This window comes from Poecilia reticulata, chromosome 14 (assembly GCF_904066995.2).
Source record: "Poecilia reticulata chromosome 14, P_reticulata-male-v2, whole genome shotgun sequence".
In the NCBI taxonomy this organism is placed as follows: Eukaryota; Metazoa; Chordata; class Actinopteri; order Cyprinodontiformes; family Poeciliidae; genus Poecilia; species Poecilia reticulata.
Window position 1 is genome coordinate 10,549,674 of NC_088843.1, and position 18,833 is coordinate 10,568,506.

An 18,833-nucleotide genomic window follows, 5' to 3' on the forward strand; every position below is an offset into this window, starting at 1 on the left:
CAAAAGTATCTTTCAAAAGAGGGCTAGTTGAGACCAAAACACCCGACTGAATATTTTTATCATCCAGTTTATGGTGAAAAGAGAAAAACGATAAATCAAGCAAATTAAAATTACAGAGTTTCTTTTAAATTATCATGCGATTAACTGATTTATTGTTTACTGTGACAGGCCTATCTATCCGAGACGTGCAACAGCATCAACTGCTGTTGTCCAGGTGTACAGAGAGGAACTGGGTGACTGCCTGACTGACCTAGTGACTTAACTTATCTTAAGGTTTTTATCTGTTACCCTCCCTGGCAGTTGCACCGTCCAGGCTACTATTTGCATATACGCGCCATAAAACTACATTAAGTAAAGTTCAGTTGAATGTTGTGCGGAAAGCAAGAGGTACCCTCTCTTACCTCTGCTCACTTAAATGCAAAGTGCCTAGGATTATATTTTTGACGGATAAAGTGACTAGGATTATGTTTTTCGTGGATTACTTCTGAAAAAACCTTTTAGGTTTAGTCGTGTAAATCATCTAGTGTTGTGTTGTCCTCTTTTTGTACCATCACTCACTTTGAACGCGTTTTGTTTTCTGTTTCCTCTTTCTAGATTGAATGTGTTTTCCCCAAGCCTCGACACCATGAGCACAATCTCACCAACAGATTTTGACAGCTTGGAGATCCAGCAGCAATACAACGACATCAATAATCGCTGGGACCTGGCGGCAGAGACAGACTGGGACAATGAAAACAGTTCGGCACGTCTCTTTGAACGCTCTCGCATTAAAGCGCTCGCAGGTATGTTGCTGCGTTCAGGTAGTTTGCTTTAATAACCCCATGGTTATTAAAGCAGCCCAAACCTGTGATTTAATCAGATCCTGACAGTAGGATTGGGTAGGGTGGAGAAACACCTTGGACTCTGTTTTGCTCTTTTTTAGCTCTTCCTGAAAGGTGTTTGGGACTCATTTCTGGTTAATGATTTGGGAGATGGTGTTTGTTTGTTTTTTCCTATTTGGAGCTTCATTGTTCTGGAAATGGAGTCAACCTTTGCTGATCTGGCTTTTTTTGGCTGACACTCATTATTTTTTTCTTATTTCTTATCTGGTGATTCCTATTTTCAGCAGATTCAGATTTTTATTTGTATTTCTTCCTAGGATTGTAACACATGGGAGGGGAGAAATGTTTTATTGAGGTAGATGTTGTGAATACAATAGAAAATGCAGGAATTACAAGATTATCCCTGTTTATGCATAGAATTGCATGCCTGTCATCTTGTTTGTATTCATGTTGAAGTTTGTGCATTTGGCTCAGTTCACAAATCAGAAGTGAGGGGAGTTCTTGGTTTAATGCATTTATTAAATTAGAGGGGAAAATTTCCAGTTTTTTCAGTATTTGACCAGCCAATCACTGGTCAATGCCGATTACGGGAATATTGAATTATTTCAGTCTCTCGCTGGTTAATTTGTGGATCTAATTGCTTTTGGTTTAATCAGTGTTATGAAATGTTCCAGTACATAGCAAGAGTGACAGTTGCTTCTCAATGTCATGATTTTGAAATTTAAAAAAGGTTTTCCAGGTTATTGATGATCAAGTATTTGTGTATTTTGCATTAGCATAGTTCCTGCAGAACACACACTTTCATTTTTACATAGAAATATTAAACAATCCCTGATCAACCATAGCTATGAATAATAAAGTGTGCTGATCCACCCCTTATATTCTTTTCAATATAAGGGGTGAAGGAATAAGAAGGGTTCGGTGAATGCGCATATGAAACTGGGGGGTTCGGTACCTCAAAAAAGGTTAAGAACCACTGCCTTACACTTACAGAATCACATCTACAAAAATATACTTGCTTTGATTTTTAATTTAAAGAAAGGCAAGTATTTAAATTTTTTTTTTAAATGGCAATTGTGATGAAAGGTGCTGTTGGAGTGAGTTTCAATTGAGTCAAAATCATAACCTAATAGTAATGTTCACAAATCTAATTAGGCTTTGTAGACTAGGGAGCAGATGTGATTCTTTTGTATCCCAAAAGGCACGAGCCTTTCTTTATAGGCCAAGACCAAAATACATCCAAAAGGAGGCCAAAGCTGAAGAGCTGAGTAGTTGATCAGAACAGAGGAACTTTTGCATCAGTGCTATGGCTGATCACTAGTTCTAGTACAACACAGCTGTTGTATTGGATGCATAGCAGAAAATCTTGGTGACGGCTTTATTTTCTTTTTGCCTTTGTTAATCTTGTCATTATTGGTATGCTAATAGATCTACGTGTCCTATAACTTAACCTTTAGAAAGATGTTAAGAACCACTTTTAGTTTTTCATTCATTGAGTTTGTGTTTGAGCTGAAGAACATAAAAGATCTGTATGTCAAAAACTGTATTTTCAAAAGTCTAAACAAGTTGCAGTTTTCTGAAGAGCCCAGCAGAGGGGGGTAACAGATAGCCACTGTGGCACACACTGATGTGTCCAGTAACTCCTACATAAGGATGGAAACCACAGTTACTTATAATCTTTGAACAACCCTTCAGTTCAACAATTTCTATTAAATCTAATTTCACTTAGAAATGAAATCTAACAAACTTGTTCAGTTATTTGCTCGTACATCGTAGTTTGTTTTTAGTCTCATGTTCTTCACTCATTTAAGTATCTTAAATGTCCATTCTTTGTATTTTGCAGCAACACACTCTGCAACACTGGTTGCATTGGTCTTTCCATAAATCCAGTGTGTGTGTGAATGCACCAGTCTGAACGCCTCTGATGCCCTCTCAGTTTAACAAGTGTGGGCTTGATGTGCACATTCTTTCACATGCTCTTGCAGCTATTCCCTGAAGGCTCAGCTCCAGCCCACTGTTGACAGCTTTTTTTTCTTCTTAACATCATCTACTCTGCCTTCTGCATTTTTAGAAGTGCTGGACTTTTCTACGTAGTTTCTTTTTCTATCGAGATTTTACAATAAAAATATTTGCCATATTTCCGAGCTAACCCGTCTTTTACATCTGCAGGGTGGGAATTGATGTACATGTGGTGAAGCGATGACCTGTGCTCTTTGGGTCACAGTTAAGAGCTTTTTTTCCCCCTGATTTGCATTGATACCAGCTTATCTGCTCTCCAGTATGTGTAGCTCTAGAACTTTGCATAAGTTTAAGCAACACCCTTCTTCACACTTGAACAGTTATCCATACAGTGTTTACACGCTGAAGCTCCCACACCTGGGAACAGCGAGGCTTTCAAAGAGCTTCGATCTCTAAAGAATTTCAGTTTCTTTTGGTTGAAGCTCATTCTTGGAAGCATGGTCGTAACGTAAATGAAAGCGGTGTGAATACATACTCACGCCACTCTTTTTACACATGGCTTATAATTTCCACAAACTGCATCAAAAAGCATTTTGTCGGTAAATAAATTTTAATGCATTTAATCAGCCTCTCATTTGCCCAATAATAATGCACTCTTGTTGGACTTCTACTAAAGTATTGATGACATGAAGAAGCTGAGTAATAAATCTTAGTATTTTTCCCTCTGATAGTGCTTACTCCCCCATTTGTCTTTATCTGTTTGTCTTTCTCCCTGGAGTTCATTCACTGCACTGGACATAAATGAACCATCATTAACTTTAACTCTTACTGTCCGATGTTTCACTTTTGGACAATTTTCCCTTTTTTTTAAAAAAGTTACTCCAGATTTATTTAGTTATTGTTAATCTTATTTAACATATTTCTCTATTTTATTTATAAATGTGCTGCAAATCTCTACTGATTCACAGGCACAGACAGACATGCTGTCTCATCTACATTTTATGTAAATAGGATTGTGCCCTTTAGGATACAAAAAACAGGCATTAGTATGACTTACTACTTTCCTCGAAGTATGTGTCCATTGCATGGCCTCTGTTCCTCAGAAGGGAGGCTGTGCTCCTCATTTCTCATTACTGTAGTCCCCCTCCATAAACAGCCAGTCACAAAAAAATCCCTGAAGCATTTTGTCCTTTTAATGAGACCCATCCAGCTCATCTGAACCGAGATCTGAAAACTTTAATTTTTGGCCTGATAACTGTTCTTTATATTTACTGTCCTATCACACATTAAGCCACTTACTTTGTGCTATGATTCTTAAAATTGATATAACCTTTATTACACATTACACTTTTAAGTAACTCTTAAGAAAAATATTTTTAAAATGCTTACTGTTTTTGCTAAAAAGAATGGAAACTAAAAATGTGTTTTGGTCGCACACTGTCACTTCCACCCCCACCAACCCTCTACATTGCAAACAGATTGTTGACAGTTTCAAACCTCATCAGGCAGGAAAGTACTCGTTGTATTTCTGAGACTTTCTCAATAACTTCCTTCCTGTTTTAACGCCTCCTCGTAAGGTAGTGCTCATGTTTAAAAAAACAAAAGGGGAGATTGAAAGCAATCTAGAAAGTAACTGAAATGAAAGATGACCACATGGAGATAACATTGTGTAATCCAAGTAGGGTTTCTGTGAATCACCCTTTCGGTAAGCCACATCCTGATGGTGGTAGGAGCTAAGATGGAGTTAAATAATCCACCTCAAGGCAGACTGTTCAAAAGACTCTAATGGTTTAGTCCACCTCTACACCTCCTCCCTCCCCTTTGCCCATCCACCATGTTCTTCTTTAATGCTCCTCCCTCAAACACACCTTATGCAAATCGCACAATTTTCAGACTGCACAGAAGGCTTTGTTTACACAGCCATCCGACCGCGGCTCAGTGCTGTGCTGTGCTCTGCTGTTCTTCAGCAAATGCACACTCAGAATTTGGAGGGAAGGAATACCTACGGTTTCTTTGCTAGAACCACAGCGGAGTGCAACTCCAGGCTTTTACTTTATTCAGAGACCACAAATGTGGTTAAGTGAACAAGAGAGCACTTTTCTTTCTCCGTTTTGTTTCAAATTATTCTCTAACTTGGAAAAAAGTTTTTTTTTTTTTTTTTGCCCATGCCACTCACCACTGAGTTTTTCATGGATTGTACGGTATATGAAGAGAAGAACAATATTTAAAGCATTTGTTGTGCCTTGCTGAAGAACACCAAGAAAACGTTACAATCGGAGGATAAACTAAAAACTTTGGGGGGGAAAAAGAACACTTTTGGAAATCTGAGAAAGGACGCACTGGATTTTTTTTTTTTTTTTTTAGCTCTGCCGTGCTATGTTGGAAAACTGATTCATTTCGTCTCTATCAGGAATATTTAGCATAAGGATCTTAGGAAACTACAATGGAGTGGGATCACAGGGACAGAGACCCCTGTTTGTCCCCAGCAGCATTTGTTAACCAAGTACAGTACTCCAACATCTTGGAGGGAAGATTTAAACAGTTGCAAGGTAAGAATCACAACACTCTTGTTTTTGGTTGAAAGTAATGGTTTCATTGTAACTGATGACCTTTTTATAGATCCACTGGATTAGTAAACAAAACTGGTGAGCTTGAGCAAACAGTTCTATTGACGTCACAGTTTAGACTCTAACACCAAATTGTGTCCACTCGTCTAATATTTCAGAGTCAGAAGCATGGTGTTGGACGTACCCCTTATGTTTAGGGCGGGAATTTTTTATTTTTTTATTTTTTTGGCCTTCTACTTTAGCTGGGCCTCATTAGGTCTGAGTTCCAAGATGGTTCTGAATTTTTCTGGAGTAAATGGCCTCCTTTGGGAATTAGAAGTATTCTACATTAGGAGAAATTAAGATATTCGCAGTACATAAAGAGTAGGCTTCAACTCAGATCTAAAGCCTACAGGCAGTCTGGCACCTGATCACTTGGCCACCTGTCCTCTTTATCTCATTACAATACACCGCTCTGTCTTTAGCCAAAGCCTGAGAAAGCTGTGAGCTTCCACACACAAAAATTATCAAGGACATTGGTTGTGAGGCAGGAAATGTATTCACTAGAAAAGAAAAAACAAACGAAACTTTAGACTAAAACATAGAATAGAGGTTTTTTTTTGTGTGATTTTAACTTCTGGAGATTATGATATATGAAACACTCATATAAGACAGGAGTGTGACTAAAGATCATTTGCTTTCTTTTTTCATCTTGCCTGTGGTTGCTCCCCGGATGCCATCTGAATCGGAGAGGTGTGCTCGAGTTTGCTTGAGGAGCACCACTGCTTGTTCTACATTTTAATTTTTTTGTAGTGAACACGGCATTTCAAATCCTGTAAGATGCCGTATCTTTATCAAGATACCGTATCTTGTCGGTTTGGTGAAAGGATGCATGTTGTATGTAGGGTGGGACGTGTGATTTTCTGCACCTTTAAAACACTTTCACACAAACTCAATAAATGCTTGGAGTAAAGATGAGATTCATACCAGTTTTACAACATTTTCAGAGTCAATCATGCAACATTGCATTCAAATAGGGACACATGCCTTAATCTCATTTTCAGCCTGACTGGCAATAACCTGAAACTGCTTGTGTAGCTTTTGGGGTTAGAGATCAGTCACCAAGTTGGGGCTAATAGGATGGGGCTTTCTTTTTGTGCGTTTTCTTTGTTGTTGTGCAGACAAAGAAAGTTGTATTATGATGACTCATTTGAATCGGGAAGGGAAAATTTAATTATTTGCTTTTTGTAGTTTGTAGGTCATCTCTGGGCAGTATGGTCTGGATTAAGTTACCGTACTGTAAAATACAAATACATAGCCAGACGCATAAACACATTTTTGTAACACCCACTTGTCTTTCCAGTTTGACTACCCTCGCGCCTCATTCTTTGGGTCACACCCTTCTTGTGTTAAAACATGATGTCTGTGGGAGATATAAAGAAGATACAAACTCAGAGTTTGCTACTACACTATAATTTCAAATGGTTGAAACTTCAAAGGTTTTGCTTAATTAAATACGTAAAATCTGTTTCGCATCCGGTTGGATATCCTTGACTCTTTCACTTTTAGAGATAACTTTGATTTGACCTGTATTATGTTTCCTAACTATATTAGAGCTGCACAATATGTAGGATATGTAGTCCTTATTGCAATATCACTGGCTGCAATATTGCAACCACAAAGGAACGATTGGCAGGCTATTATAGTTCATGTACCATGTGCTAAAGCTCTGTGTTTTAATAAATTGCTGCTTTGGTGGACTTAGTTTGTAACTCTTAATGCCCAGATTTGGAAAGCTTATATAGTGGTCACTATATGTGTTACTGCACTTTTCTAAAATAATATCCCAATGTCACAATGTTCTAACATCCTGCAGCCCCAGGATGGTAGGCAGGATAGTAGCGCTTTTATAAACGCATTAAAAAGAATCCAGCTTATAGCAGCAACAAGTAAAGGTTAAACTGAGTTGATATATGAGAATGTCAAAGACTGCTGGGTTGAATTGGTGATAATAGGTTTTGATTGCCGTAACACAGTTTTTGAAGGCGAATGTTACTATTTTCAAATTGATTTTACCAATAAAATGATAACCTTAAAGATCCGTCTTGGCAGACTCGCAGTGAAATTGACCAATAAAAATGAGCTGCTAAATGGTCTGATTTGTCAAACATGTTGGGAGCTTCTCAGATTTCTTTGGCCACCAGCTCTTAGTCTGAGTCAGCTTCACTCTTACTGCAGTGATTTCAGCCAGTGAAATCATAAGATGTAGCAATGGTGCACTTTGCTAATTTTTGACGCATTATTTTAAAAAAACGTGTACAATCTTGATAACCATGACGACTCATGGTACACAACACACAATTTTCAAATGGTTACTTGCATTCCCAAGAAAACAAATGCCAAGATAAAAATTATAGCAAAATCTAGACTTATTTCATGTGACTGAGGTCAAACTGTTGTGCTCACAACAGTTTGACCTGGAGCATCAAGAGGCAGTATCCTTCTATATGTTGAGCTGTAATGAGATCAGCATTGGATTTCAAGTTTCAAGTTGGATTTCAAGATCCAGTGAAAACACCGGATCAATGTTCACATCATATGCCTTCTGTCAGTAGTCCTATTTCACAAATGAATGAGAACTGTTTTAATTTCCTTTATTTATTTACACTATCCTTCTGTTTCACAGTTTTCTCTGTAATGTACAACAAACAATTTTTAGAAGTTCAGTTTACCTCAGTAAATGTCAGTCTTAGATGTTGGTGCCAAACTAAATGTTCTGTGAAGTTTGTTTTATGCGTTGCTTCATACATAAATACACATTGGGAGTTTTGTTAGACAACAGGGTTCTAGTCCAAAGGGTCACTGCTCTTTCTACAAATCAATTGATGTGGACTTTAGCTGAATAGTTACACAGCAGGCATTAGCAGCATGGAGTTAGTGAAATAGACCATGCTATTTGACAGAAATGTTTTTGTTTTTTTTTATTTGCCCTGCTTCAGGGTATTTATCATTTTCAGTCATTACTCAGTCACACAACTTTGCTTTAAGTTGAATAATACAAAAGACTGGAGCATCAAGAGGCAGTATCCTCCTATATTTTGGGCTGTAATGAGACTAGCGTTGGATTTCAAGTTTCACATTTTGAAGCTTCTCATGAAAGATGTAATGTCATAACACTGAAACTCTGACTCCAAGGGCTTTGAGCTGTTGCTCTTGAGTCACATTACCCTGGTGAGAGTTTAGGATACACACGCACACACAATGGCTTTTTGTTTGTGCAGTTTTTCTATTATTGACAGTTCTACACTTTGGAGGGTAACAAAATGGCACATATTTGGAGCCAATGGGGGATATGTTTTTCTACTGACATTTCACACTCTTGTGTTGCATATGTTGAGTGCTGATTGTTTCGGTCTCATTTCTCATGGGATTGGCCTTGGTGCGGGCCCCTCCTCCCACATCTCCCCTGTTATCACCTGCAGCTGCAGATGGCAGAGGAAAAGTAATTGAAGGGCATGTTGACTGCGACGGTGGAGAGAAAAATACACTGTTCTGAAACGGGAATGTATTTTTCTCTCTGACAGCTCTTGTCGTCGTTATAGCAAACTTGTAAAGGTTAGACACGTTTTTACGGCCACATCATTAAAGCTCTTAACAGTGTAAGAAAAAGTCGTCCTACACGTGGCAGGTTTTAGGCAGCCGTTTTACCGCAGACCTACTTTTAAAGTCATAAGTGAGGGAAGGGCACTTCTACTTTTATAGAGTGAGGTGGGGGAAAAAAAAAGTCAAAACATGTACAGCTGTGTCTGCCATTTTGTTCATTTTAGTTCTGCTCATATTTCCCAACAGTTTAGTATAATCACAGAATTTAGAAGTAAAACAATTGTCTTGTATTTTAAAATAAATTAATGCAAATAGATTTTCACTATTTACAGTTGGTTTATTTTTTCTAATTAAGGTGCTTCAGCTGAAGGGAACTTGTAAATATGTAAACATTTTGAAAGTTATAAGTACAGCACTGTTAATGTCATTTATCCTCTGCTTCAGCCTCGTCCTGCTTTCTTCATGACAGTCTGTCCACGTTTGTATTGCTTTTACTCAAACCACCCACTTGTTTTATTGTTCTTTGTTTAGCCCGCAATATCACACAGCATACAAGCCATAGATGAACAGTTTATTTTCGAAGATAAAGAGGTTTTAAGATGGATTACTATTTATGTATTCTGTGCTTCTGGATGCATGCCGTTTTTGTTTTCAGCAACTATTTTGTAAGGCAAATGTTGCTGAACCTTAAAGTGCATCTTTCACTTTAAACACATGTTGAAGCTCTTTACTGTTACAGTTCTGAAATTAATTTTTTTCAAAATAAAAGGCATTAGTACCTCCGGCTTACTGCTCTGCCTAAAAATAGCTCCCCTAGCTGATATAAACGGAGGAGGACGTTCCCAACTGTGCAGCTAAAAACATTGAAGAAGAGCGGATATTGGAATGGAAAACAAAATGCTCACAGACCAGGAATGCTAATTGCAGTGCACTAAGAGAATTTTGGAAATGTATCTTTACATTTATAGATATTTAAATCTTTTATGGGAATATATCTACCAAGATGAGATGGATAAATAATTTAGCATACATGGGTTTCAGCCTGATTTTGTTGTTTCTTCTGGATCCCATCTAGTACTCATTCGGGTTGCTTTTGGTGTAAACCTCCTCACAGAAGTGCGCACTTCAGATTGCCATGTTAGTTGGCATATTGTCGGTGGGGAAATCTTGCCTTCCCAGCTGGATGACTCTGACCCAAGGCTAAAAATATCCATCCATCCATTTTCTTGACACCCTTGTCCCTTAGTGGGGTCGGGAGGGTTGCTGGTGCCCATCTCCAGCTAACATTCCGGGCGAGAGGCGGGGTACACCCTGCACAGGACAAACAACCATGCACACACACACTCACACCTAGGGGCAATTTAGACAGACCAATTAACCTGACAGTCATGTTTTTGGACTGTGGGAGGAAACCGGAGTACCCGGAGAAAACCCACGCATGCACAGGGAGAACATGCAAACTCCATGCAGAAAGACCGGGAATCGAACCCAGAACCTTTTTGCTGAAAGGCAACAGCTCTACCAACTGCGCCACTGTGCAGCCCAGGCTTATTTATATATATATATAAAATTTTTTATATATTTTTTTTCTCTCTCACTCTGTTGTTCCTTTCCCTCACCATGTCCAGGCCGAACAACCGCACATAAATAAGTTTTAATCACTTGAACGAAGTGATTAAAACTGCTTATTACATGGAAAGTAATGCCACTCAAATTTTGCGAACTTCATTGTAACAATTCTATAAAACTAACCATAGTGGGTTACACTACTTTAGTTTTCACACTTTTTTTTGACTCAAAATATTTAAAAATACAATAAGTTGTCTGTATTGTTAGTAAGGGTAGGGTGCATGGACCCTCTTCCAGCCAGCTGGCCTGCAGTGTGCAGAAACATGTGAAGAAGGCTGATGTTGCATTACTGTGTGCTCCATGTTATGTATGGCATCTTAAAGGACTCTTTACTTATTAGAAATTTATGCTGAAAATATTTTTGCAGTTTTCAAACCTGGCTTTTTAAAACCTCTGTACACATTTTAAATAGACAGAATCCCTGTGTCAACCATGATGGATTTTTGTCATCAAATATAAGTAGAGCATTCTGACACAGCTGTTGAAATGAGACAGATTGGACTTTTTATATGGGTCACCGAAGTGGTAATGATCCGAACCCTGTATCAATATAGACCAACAAATGCATTGATATTCTATAGCTAAGCCTCAATAAATCCAACTTTTGCATGTCATTCACTAGTTTTTAGTACGTTAAATGAAGTCTGCTGCTTACAAATGTGTTTGCATGTTTTTAATATTTTATTCCAGCACATATTGGGTAGCCTTTACACACCTGACGTAAAACTTATTGCCGTTTTTGCTATCTCTATCTAGGAAATCTTTTACTGAACCTAAAGATGAAAACAAGAGAAAAGTCAGACTCCCACTGATGAGCACTTAAGTGATTGGCTCAGTAATTTTCTCTGTGTGGAGAATGTCATAAAGTCAGACAAATTGATGAAAGCAGTTTGCACCTTCTTTTGCAGAGGTTGCGAACAAAGGCACACATAATGAAAGGTCGGGTTAAGTAACTGACAGGATGTTAGGAGTTTACAAAATCAAGGTCATTTTAGCGGCACTACAAAGAAAAGCGGGAATTACTGCGCATGGCCAAGGCCGCACATGAAGCAAGGTGAAATTGTTGGCAGCTCCTAATGACTACGGCCTGTGCAATGAAGGTAGACCTGCTTTAAGCCTCTGCGAGGTTCTCTTGCAGTTTGCATATTTTTGCAAGGAGTGAGACGAGTACAAAGCATATCTGGCAATAAAGGGAACGGTTATTGAAATATCTGGGATGGCAAAACTTGTGTGCAATCCTCTCTAGTTGTAATGCCACTTATTTATGTTGTGCAAGAGAAGAAAGATCCAACAGTGGAGGCATTCAAAGTTCACTGAAGAATCGGCGATCTACAAGTCAAACAGGCTTTTTAATTAAAACAAATATAAAAAAATTCTGCTTAACTTGAACTTTGCCATTTCAAACAGGTCTGTGTTTTCTTATTTATAGGGAAAAGGTAAAATTAGGACTTGGGTCCAGCTGTTTATGATGCTTAGCTCCATCTATTTCATAGTTATAAATGAGATACTGTTAATAAACAAGGGCGTCTTCTTTCTAGTGTTGAATGTGACCTCTGTGTGTTAGACACCATCTCTGTGATGTGACAAACAGGATTAATCAGTGATCGGACTTTCTGTCTTGTACCAGGGCTGGAATCTTGTTCTGGAACACTGCCTGTTATGTATACAGCATCACAGATCAAAAATTTCTGCTGGTGACATGTGCCTTTAGGAGGTAGTCAAGTTTTAATTATCTAACATTCCTATCAAAATCTGCCTGAGTTTCTTCTGATTAAAGCGCTCATCAACTGGTTTCCTATTGAAAAGCCCTAAAGTATAATACTCCTGAAGAGTTTGATTTAAAATCGCTTCAACAAAAATGTTGACAAGAAATAGACTGGCATCGTTCAACAGATCATAAAATTATGTATGTATAAGTAATACTTGTAACCAGTGGAATAAACTTTAGAGGCTTTACAGGAATGTATACGCGTTTCTTACAACCTCTCTCACACTGGTTCTTACAACTTCTCCTATAGCCTAGTTTGCCATGAATGCTCAGACTATTAGCATATCCACCAATGACATCATCACCAATCAAATTTTTCCAAACATGTTGCTTTAGTCTTGGTCTGTACAGACCATTAACATTGTGATTTAGTGCGCTCTCTTGAGCAAAGTTGATCTATGACAAGTGTCACATTGCCAAAATCATGCACAGTATTAGAAAAAAACAAATGTTGAGACTTTTGGCTTGTAGTTCAGCCACTAAATGCAGATCTTGGAATTAGTCACTCATTTTTTCCACCTTATTAATCCTGGTTGGGGCTGCGAAGCGTCTGGCAATGAATGACTGCCGGAAAAGACTCCAGACGCTGTACAATTTGGGAAGGTCACTACTTGTTATTAATTGTTGTGTTAAACAATGAAGACATTCCTCCTGGCGGAAAACAAGAGGAAAACAAGAGCTCAATTCCGGTAACTTGAATTGTTAAAGAGTGCACTGGCTGGGACAGGCCCTCATTTTAGTCTTGCTCTGACATATACTTAGCGCTTACCACCATCTACAAACGGTTTCAAAGTGGCTGGACAAGCCCAAATGTGCTTGAAACTTTTAATGATGCCTCCTAACTACTAGTTTCTCATCTGTCATTAGTAAACAATAGGAAAAAACACAGCGCTGCAAATTCAAGTCACTTGGTGTTTTTTCTTTTTAGCTTGCACACACAAAGGATCAAGAGTTTAAAAAAAAAAAAAAGACATTCTGATAGTGTGCTCATTTCTGGCTTTGAGAAGCCGTTTCACCTTTAAGGTTTAAAATGTATTGTGTTTGTATCTGGGGGAAAATCATGCTGGTTTAGCTTTAGATTCGAAACCTGAGATTGCTTCAAACTGTGTTTGTTTTTAATAGGAATTTCTGTTTTGTCAAAGTGCAAGCAATGCTATCCTGCATTTAGTGGGAGTGTGTTTGAAAGACTATATTTTACCCATCAGCCGTCTTGTCATCCGTTGTAGTTTTGCAACTGTAATTTGCAGTTATGTTGGCAGGCTCCACAAGTATTTTACATGACGTTGGAGACAGTTGACATCATAGCAGAGACCTGCTTTTTTTTTTATTTTTAATTTTCCCCCTTCCCCCCCGCCATCATCTGTCACTGCTATTCTTCAGTGACTTAAAATGACACAGTTTACCACCAAACTTCCTGCTGCTGAACCTGAGCGTTAGTGTTTTCTAGCAGAACGTAATGCCCAATTTAGGCATTGATCTGCAAATGTAATATTCTATACAATCCTCTCGTGCATGTAAAACCCATCAGTCCATGAATGTAAAAAAAAAAAAAAAAAACCCAAACTGTTTATTTTTATGTGATTATTCTGCTTGTGCTTTCGTTCAGACTGGAAAGTACTGAAAGTATTCTGAGGAGACCCCTCCATTTCCTGACAGGATCTTTCTCGCTCCTGGGTCTTTCTCGCTCCTGGGTGCTGTCATAACATGACTAAGCCACAGAAGGAATGTTGACTTCTCTGCTTTAGTCCACCTGTCAAATCCACATAAATCTGCAGGTTCATTAAACAGGTCCAAACTCATTAATAAGCCCCTAGTAATGGAGTAATAGCTTTTTGTGGTATTTGTGTCACTAGAACAAGAAAAAAGGTTTATTGAGGCTGTTCTGTAAAACTATACTGACACCTAAAACCTTAAATAAAAGACGGCCTCAAAACACTAACACACAAAATTGCAGTATGCAGAGAGACAACATTGCACAAAATTAAAGCATTGCTGCCATGAACAGCATGGAAGTACAGCAGTAGTTTTCTGTATTTTGATGCAACCTGCTTTTACATTACATTATAGAAATGCCACACCTTTTGCATAAGATTTTGTGAAAAAAGTATTAAGATTCCTTCAAATAAATTATTCAGGTTATCAGGGTGTTTCTTACACTGGCTTGGTCTTAGTCATAGCTCATCACCTGATTTTAAAATTTTTTAAATTTTTTTATTTATTTTTTATTATTACATTAAGCTCAACCTAGCCAGCAGCATGTTGTTTAGTTGGTGACCGAAAGCTGACGTATCGAGCTCATACTCATTTCAAGGTTTCCCCCAGAAAACTTGCTAAGCCTGGTGGTTAGGTGCTAGAGCTGTCATTCATCCAGCAGCCTGTCGTGTTTTTGAGAAATCGTTGTCTATATTCTGTAAACTTGAACTATGAGCTCTAGACTTATCTGGGAAGTAGAATATGAAAATGGAAATGTGACTCCAATTTAACCAAGAAAATGTCAGCCAGGCAAGGTGGCAATAAGTTGGAAGAGCTGTGGGACATGATTATAACAAATTCAGTCATTGCTTTTGTCTGTGTTTTTAAAACAATCTGATTCCGTTTTTTAGTACAATTTATACAATTTTCTTGGAATTTTGGAATTTCCTTGATTGTAATATCAGTTTCTTCTCTTTAGACTTTAAAGGTTTTATGAACCTGGGTTTGGGGAGTTTCTCATTTGCTCTGTCAGATTCTGTCAAGCTTTTCCAGATTGAACAGGAAGCCTTTGTTGTACAGAGTTTAGGTTGAGGCTTTAAATGAGCTGCACTTTATCACTGTCTTGGGACAGCAGTGTGTCTGTCTCCTGTCAGAAAGAGCAGCTGATTTTAGCAGAAAATAGCTTCAGAAGAAAACGACAGAAATGTCTTTAGGTTGCACCAGAACAATACTATGAACCATGGGTTACTCCACCCTAAAGGGCTTATATTTCACAATCTAATTTTCTTTTTTTTTTTTTCTTCAACTTCTTCTTCTTCCTTTTTTCCTCCGACCGGATAGTAATTGATGTTCATTACCACAATAAACTTTCTTTAGGTACCTGAGTGCATTCTCTTCAAAGTGCTCTCAAATTAATTGTCCATTTATTAGTTATCCATAACTAACTCGGACGTCTAATGAACTGCAGTGTTTTCTAAAATGATTTTTATTTTCCCTTTTTGTAGTAAGTTCAGTAAGTTGTGCAAACAAATAATTCAGTGCACATCGTGGTCACCTAAATTCACACAAACTGCTGCTAATAAATAAATGTCATCATGGCCTTTTTATTTGTGTTATGGGAATCTTAAGATTGATTTAATGTTGTGCTACACATCTTTTTTTTTTTTTTTTGGTTTGAATTGGTTTTATATCTGATTATATTCCGAGAATAGTGTTTTCCAAAGTGAGGGAGACCTTATGTTTTAGAAATTGGGTCACCTGGGTGGTTGGTGGAGCAGGATTAGCCTCTTACTTCTGTAGTCCACGTCTGGGTTAGACCTGTATAACCCAGGTCTAACCTGGGTCTCTTAATGCATTACCTGCAATAACAGCAAAAAATGCATGCAGCTAAATGTTTGTGCTGTGTTTACTATTCTGAAGCTTAGTCATTCTAGATATTTTGATTGACAATTGAGCAGATGGCATCAATACATCTTGATCTATAAGGAAAGCACTTTGATACAGGAGTACTCTCTGTTGTTAAGTGCTATATAAATAAAATTTGATTGATTGATCTGTAAGGGATTGTTAAAGTATGATTCTGTTCAGATTTAGAAGCAGCCAATATCTTTCCTGCAGTAGAAAACTCTTGGTGTCATAATTCAGTATAAATCCAGATGAGTTGGTCCCAGAGGGAAGCTAAAGGCTAGTCCAGTTGGAGCCAAGACCAAAGCAGACTCGTCTTACTGCCTTAAAAACCCTCTAATCTCAAAAAGGTCACTGTGGTTTATGCTGACACTATTTTATGAACCTTTAAACCACTGTCACGTTTGCATTGGGTGGTTATTTACACAGAGGCTGATGATTAATTACACAGGAAATGGAGGTGGGAGGCTCTGTGCCACCAGTGACGATCCTTTGTGAAATTAAAGTGGGTGTGAAATTGGGTAACTACATTTTCTTAGAACACTATAATAACTATAATAATTAATTAAGGCAATTTTCAGTTTTGAAAAATATAAATTTTTATAAACTGTGCCATGACTACCCTGACTATAACTACCACAAGATTTTTGACACTGAAGCAAAGTTGGTCTCAAAGACCAACTAATCTGGATTTATACTAAATAAAGACATCAAGAAAGTTATCTACTGCAGGTAAAATGTTGACTGCCTGTAATCTTTTAGCAGAACTTCAAAAAGCCTGAATTATTCCATTAAGATTAGAAAACCCTCCCTGGATTAATATTGCAGACAAAAGAAACTGTCTATAAAATGGGAGTACACAAGGCAAGGCCTTAAATTCTCATGACTTAAATTGCTGCCGTTCGCTCTGCTCTGTCAGCTACAGAAAAAAAAAGGATTTTCTGTGAATATTTATTTACTAAAGCCTCATGTAAATACGACTGTTCAGAGGAGTGCATTTGGAGCATATAGACTTGTGAAACACTGATGGGACGGTTTCAGGCTGAGTACACGTCAAAGCTAAGGCAATGCGAGCTCACTCTTGTTGGTCTGCTATTTTTACAGATGAGCGTGAAGCCGTGCAGAAGAAAACCTTCACCAAATGGGTAAACTCTCACTTGGGTCGAGTGAGTTGTCGCATTGGTGACTTGTACACAGATCTGCGGGATGGCCGCATGTTAATCCGCCTTCTGGAAGTCCTCTCAGGAGAACAGCTGGTCAGTACATGGAAGTAAAGCAACTCCGGTGTTTCTTTAAATATCATATTGGCCCTGAAGTGGGTAGTTTACTGCACTGCCACAGATAATATTTTATCCCATTTTAGTACATTAAATGAAGTCTGCTGCTTACAAATGTGTTTGCATGTTTTTAATATTTTATTCCAGCACATATTGGGTAGCCTTTACACACCTGACGTAAAACTTATTGCCGTTTTTGCTATCTCTATCTAGGAAATCTTTTACTGAACCTAAAGATGAAAACAAGAGAAAAGTCAGACTCCCACTGATGAGCACTTAAGTGATTGGCTCAGTAATTTTCTCTGTGTGGAGAATGTCATAAAGTCAGACAAATTGATGAAAGCAGTTTGCACCTTCTTTTGCAGAGGTTGCGAACAAAGGCACACATAATGAAAGGTCGGGTTAAGTAACTGACAGGATGTTAGGAGTTTACAAAATCAAGGTCATTTTAGCGGCACTACAAAGAAAAGCGGGAATTACTGCGCATGGCCAAGGCCGCACATGAAGCAAGGTGAAATTGTTGGCAGCTCCTAATGACTACCGGCCTGTGCACTGAAGGTAGACCTGCTTTAAGCCTCTGCGAGGTTCTCTTGCAGTTTTGCATATTTTTGCAAGGAGTGAGACGATTACAAAGCATATCTGGCAATAAAGGGAACGGTTATTGAAATATCTGGGATGGCAAAACTTGTGTGCAATCCTCTCTAGTTGTAATGCCACTTATTTTATGTTGTGCAAGAGAAGAAAGATCCAACAGTGGAGGCATTCAAAGTTCACTGAAGAATTCGGTGATCTACAAGTCAAACAGGCTTTTTAATTAAAAACAAATATAAAAAAATTCTGCTTAACTTGAACTTTTGCCATTTCAAACAGGTCTGTGTTTTTCTTATTTATAGGGAAAAAGGTAAAATTAGGACTTGGGTCCAGCTGTTTTATGATGCTTAGCTCCATCTATTTCATAGTTATAAATGAGATACTGTTAATAAACAAGGGCGTCTTCTTTTCTAGTGTTGAATTGTGACCTCTGTGTGTTAGGACACCATCTCTGTGATGTGACAAACAGGATTTAATCAGTGATCGGACTTTCTGTCTTGTACCAGGGCTGGAATCTTGTTCTGGAACACTGCCTGTTATGTATACAGCATCACAGATCAAAAATTTCTGCTGGTGACATGTGCCTTTAGGAGGTAGTCAAGTTTTAATTATCTAACATTCCTATCAAAATCTGCCTGAGTTTCTTCTGATTAAAGCGCTCATCAACTGGTTTCCTATTGAAAAGCCCTAAAGTATTAATACTCCTGAGAGAGTTTGATTTTAAAATCGCTTCAACAAAAATGTTTGACAAGAAATGAGACTGGCATCGTTCAACAGATCATAAAATTATGTATGTATAAGTAATACTTGTAACCAGTGGAATAAACTTTTAGAGGCTTTACAGGAATGTATACGCGTTTCTTACAACCTCTCTCACACTGGTTCTTTACAACTTCTTCCTTATAGCCTAGTTTGCCATGAATGCTCAGACTAGTTAGCATATCCACCAATGACATCATCACCAATCAAATTTTTCCAAACATGTTGCTTTAGTCTTTGGTCTGTGACAGACTCATTAACATTGTGATTTAGTGCGCTCTCT

The 18,833-nt window shown here is 38.1% G+C and overlaps 1 protein-coding gene across 1 annotated transcript in view; it reads left to right on the plus strand.

Moving 5' to 3' along the window:
* Window positions 1–18,833, plus strand: part of sptbn2 (spectrin, beta, non-erythrocytic 2) — a 61,989-nt gene that overhangs the window by 12,224 nt on the left and 30,932 nt on the right. Inside the window, exons 2-3 of the mRNA XM_008427717.3 lie at window positions 595–782; window positions 17,028–17,179. Of these exons, the coding sequence (XP_008425939.1) occupies window positions 626–782; window positions 17,028–17,179 (309 nt within the window). The 5' untranslated portion in view covers window positions 595–625. The remainder of the gene's footprint in view (window positions 1–594; window positions 783–17,027; window positions 17,180–18,833) is intronic.